Source organism: Plectropomus leopardus, unplaced genomic scaffold (genome assembly GCF_008729295.1).
Source record: "Plectropomus leopardus isolate mb unplaced genomic scaffold, YSFRI_Pleo_2.0 unplaced_scaffold3659, whole genome shotgun sequence".
Classification (NCBI taxonomy): Eukaryota; Metazoa; Chordata; class Actinopteri; order Perciformes; family Serranidae; genus Plectropomus; species Plectropomus leopardus.
In genome coordinates this window covers 1-3,972 of record NW_024640007.1, presented here as the reverse complement: position 1 = coordinate 3,972, position 3,972 = coordinate 1, and the positions used below count along the sequence as shown (strand labels likewise).

General features: G+C 45.7%; 1 protein-coding gene across 1 annotated transcript; it reads right to left on the bottom strand.

Moving 5' to 3' along the window:
* Nucleotides 1–837: 837 nt before the first annotated feature.
* Nucleotides 838–3,772, bottom strand: LOC121938866. The gene is made up of 4 exons (XM_042482020.1): nucleotides 3,710–3,772; nucleotides 2,582–2,675; nucleotides 2,387–2,477; nucleotides 838–1,926 (listed from the first exon to the last, which is right to left on the bottom strand). Exons 1-4 carry the CDS (start codon nucleotides 3,729–3,731, stop codon nucleotides 838–840), a joined length of 1,296 nt encoding a protein of 431 aa, XP_042337954.1. The 5' UTR covers nucleotides 3,732–3,772.
* Nucleotides 3,773–3,972: the final 200 nt, after the last annotated feature.

The following is a 3,972-nucleotide window of genomic DNA, read 5'->3' as shown; positions in this document are numbered from 1 at the left end:
ACGATTAACTTATTTTATTGTTGTTTTTGTTTGGTATTTATAAACTTCTTTATTCTCCTATTTTCTGTATTTATCTGCACTTTTGTTGTTCTTGTGTTAAACTGCCAACTGAGTTTCTCTAGGACAGTGATACTCAACTTACGGCCCACGGGCCAAATCTGGCCCCTGATAGGTCCCCTGGTGGCCCCCAAATATTTTCTAATGTACAATAAAAAAATAAAGTGATGGACTCTGTGAATAGTTTTTGTCCTTTTAGTCTCCATAAGGTGTCAGAGACATAAAACTGCATCAACATAGAGCCAGAGGAGGATCCCCCACACCCCCGACAGAGGACACAGCTGAGACACCGATCTGACTGAATCCTAGAAATGTTTCAAAATTCTAGAAATGTCTGTCCTGAAGTCATACAAAAACCCCCAAATCCCCCAAAACATCCATGAATCCTAGAAATACCCTGAAATTCTAAAAAAAAATCCTAAAATCTGAGATAAATATGTAAAAATCCTACAAACATTTTAAAATCTTAGAAATACCCTGAAATTCTAAAAAGTCGTAAAATCATCAAAATGTCCTTAAATCTTATGCCTGTCCTTAAGTCCTAAAAAATCAAAAAAAATCCTAATATGTCCTAAAATCCTAAAAATATCCTAAAATCCTAGACATGTCTGTCCTAAAGTCCAATTAACATCTAAAAATTTAAAAAATTTTAAAATCCTAAAAATGTCCTAAAATCTGATAAATGCCAGAGCCGTATTAGACGGACACAGTCTTTATTGAGACATGAGGACAATCAGAGGTTCAGATCTGTCCATGACATCTTTGTACTGTGTCCTCCGCTCACAGCTTCTCCACCAGCCTCTGGAACAAAGACACCAGTCTCTGTCTGGTCTCCAGCTGGTCTGGATCCAGATCTGCAGCCATCCGGCTCTGGAAGAACCTGGTCTGGAGCACGACCTCCTTCTCTGTTGTCATCTCAGCTTGACGTCCGTCCACAGTGTCCATCTGTGTCCTCAGCAGCGCCCGCTCTTTCTCCAAGTCCTCTAGGGCTCTCTCTAAGGACACCCGGTCTCTGTCCAGGAACGCCCGATCTCTGTCCAAGAACACCCGGTCTCTGTCCAAGAACACCCGGTCTCTGTCCAAGAACGCCCGGTCTCTGTCCAAGAACGCCCGGTCTCTGTCCAAGAACGCCCGGTCTCTGTCCAGAACCACTCGGTCTCTGTCCACGGCTGCTCTGTCTCTCTCCACTGAGGCTCTGTCTCTTTCCACAGCCTCTCTGTGTCTCTCCAGAGCCGCTCTGTCCCTCTCCAGAGTGTCCATGTCTCTGTCCAGCAGCTCTCGGTCTCTCTCCAAAGCGATCAGCTCTCTGTCGAATTTGGCCTGCTCCCTCTCCAGACTCTGCCACTCCCTCTGCAGCTCCGCCAGCTCCTCGTCCACCTCGCCGTCCTCCCCGGCCGCGTGTCCGCAGGAGGAGGACGTCTTGTGGGTGTCGGCGGTGCGGTCGGGCGGCAGGACGGCGGTCTGGCTGTCGTTAATCGAAGGCTGACTCTTCATCACAGCGGGCTCGCGCTCGCCGCTCCCCTCGTGACCTCCGTCTCTTCCGGCGGCGGCGACCTCAGCAAGTGATCCGGTTTTGCTCGCCGCCTCGACGTTGGCGCACACGTCGATACCGCTGAGCTGCAGGACCTCCCCGAGCATCCCGTCGCCCCCCAGAGCTCCCGGATCCCCTTCGGCCAGTCCAGACAACAGAGAAGGAGGAGTGAGCGGGGGCAGGACGCCGCACTCCTCGTCCTCGTCCAGCGGGGACAGCTGGACAATGGGGGCGGTCCCGGCCAGCCGGCCGCTCAACGCCTCGTCCATCAGGTGGAACCAGCGCCAGGAGGCGGGCTGGGCCGTGGTCTCCATGCCCAGTGGAGGGTTCTTCAGCACCTGCACAGGAAAAAGAAGTCAGAATTCAGAGAAAGATCCAGATTTTAGAAATCCTAAAAGAGAATTCTCAAACGTTAATGTCCTCTGTCCAAGTTTGGGCTTTAGTGAGACAAATAAAACGCATATTTCTTATTCTGTTCTCTGTGTCGAAAATCCTGGAAATGTCCTACAATCTGAGAAACCTCCTGAAATCCTATAAACATCCTGAAATTTAAGAAATGTCCTAAAATTCCGGAAACATCCGAAAGTCCTAGAAACAAGCTAAAATCTAAGAAAGGTCCTGAAATTTTAGAAATGTCCAAAGCGTCGAGAATCCTCCTAAAATCCTAGAAACGTCCTAGAATCCTAAAAACCTCGTCAAAACCTAGACATGTCCTGAAATCTTCTAAATTTCCTAAAAATCTTATAAACGTTGTGAAATTTAAAAAATGTCCTAAAATCTTCTGGAAGACGCTCTGACCTTGTACTTGTCCTTCAGGTTGTCCCACTTCTTCTTCAGCTGGCGTGCGGACAGCATGGACCCCTGGAAGCCCATCTCCCTCCTGATGGCCCTGCAGGAGACACACAGCTCACATCAGAGACATGGACCAGAGACGTGGATCAGAGACGTGGATCAGAGAGTGGATCAGAGACCGGACTGAGGAACCGGACTGACCTCCAGCCCCTCATGGCAGAGTTCCTCCTGCCGGTGAAGATGGTGTCGTTGGCGGCACGGAGCTGTATCATCAGCGTGATGTCTCTGTCCGTCACTATGGAAACACAGTCATCGTCAGTGCTCATTTACTCGACTTCAGTCTCGTCTGTCCTCGGAGGCGTCTCAGAGGACATCAGTCTCAGAGGACATCAGTCTCTGAGGACATCAGTCTCTGAGGACATCAGTCTCTGACAGGTTCACCATAAAAATGGATCTCTGACGGCAGAATAAAACCCAGCGTTCATTCTCATTTTAACTGATTTATGTCCAGGACTTTTCCAGGACTCGTGGACACTCCTCATCAGATCAAGAGTTTCTTTTTCTTTTTTTTTTTAAAGAAAACTTTTTTTGTCTGTAAAAGTTTTTGGGCGATTTAAAAACAAATTGCGTTTTTTTCTCTTTAAACATTGTTGGCGATTTTACATATTTGTTCTTTATAAAACTTTGACAGTTTTTTTAAAAAAAGAAAAACATGGCAAATATATTTCTTTAGACTTTTTTTTCAATTTTAAAGTAAAGAAAGCCGTTTTTCTTTGATTTAATTTTTCTTATTTGTGAAAAATTACGATTTTTACAGAAAAAAACGCGTTGGCGATTTTTTAAAAAGAAAAAAAGAAGGAAAAATCGACACCATTTATCATTTTCAGAAACCTCCATGAAAAATAAATACATGATCGTCGGATTTCCAAATGTCCCGCGGTCCTTGAAAAAAACACATTATTATTCAGGTTTGTGAAACAAAACTCCAAAACTTTCAAGGTATACTTAGTTTTATAAAACGTTTCCAGGCCTGGAAAACGGTTTTAGAAGCCATTATTAATGACTCGACTCTGTCCAGAGACAATAACAACACCATGTCTCTGACCCGCGTTATTGAAGAGGTCTCGGTCAGACTCGGAGACGGAGGCAAATGACCTGAGAGACTCGGAGACGGAGGTAAATGACCTGAGAGACTCGGAGACGGAGGTAAATGACCTGAGAGACTCGGAGACTCGAAACAGCGCGTCTCTCTCATTAGCCTGAAGCTAACGTTAGCTTAGTGCCGATCATGTGACATTTGGAGACAAAAACACCTGAAAATCACGTTACTTTTGTAAAACGTGTTCTCCATCTTCACGCTCTCGCGTCCTCCCTCCGCGAGTCCAAAACATCCGGTGGACAGCGGAAGTGCTCCTCTTCTTCTTCTTCTGCAGGTCATCGGCAGAGAGGACTCTCCGGCGGCGCTCTGCTGCCGCCTACAGGCCGAGTTATTCACTAAAACCTTTAATTTAATTTATTATATATATTATGATATGGAAACATGAGTAAATTATATATACATGTTGTATTTAATTCACTAAGTATTGTTACAT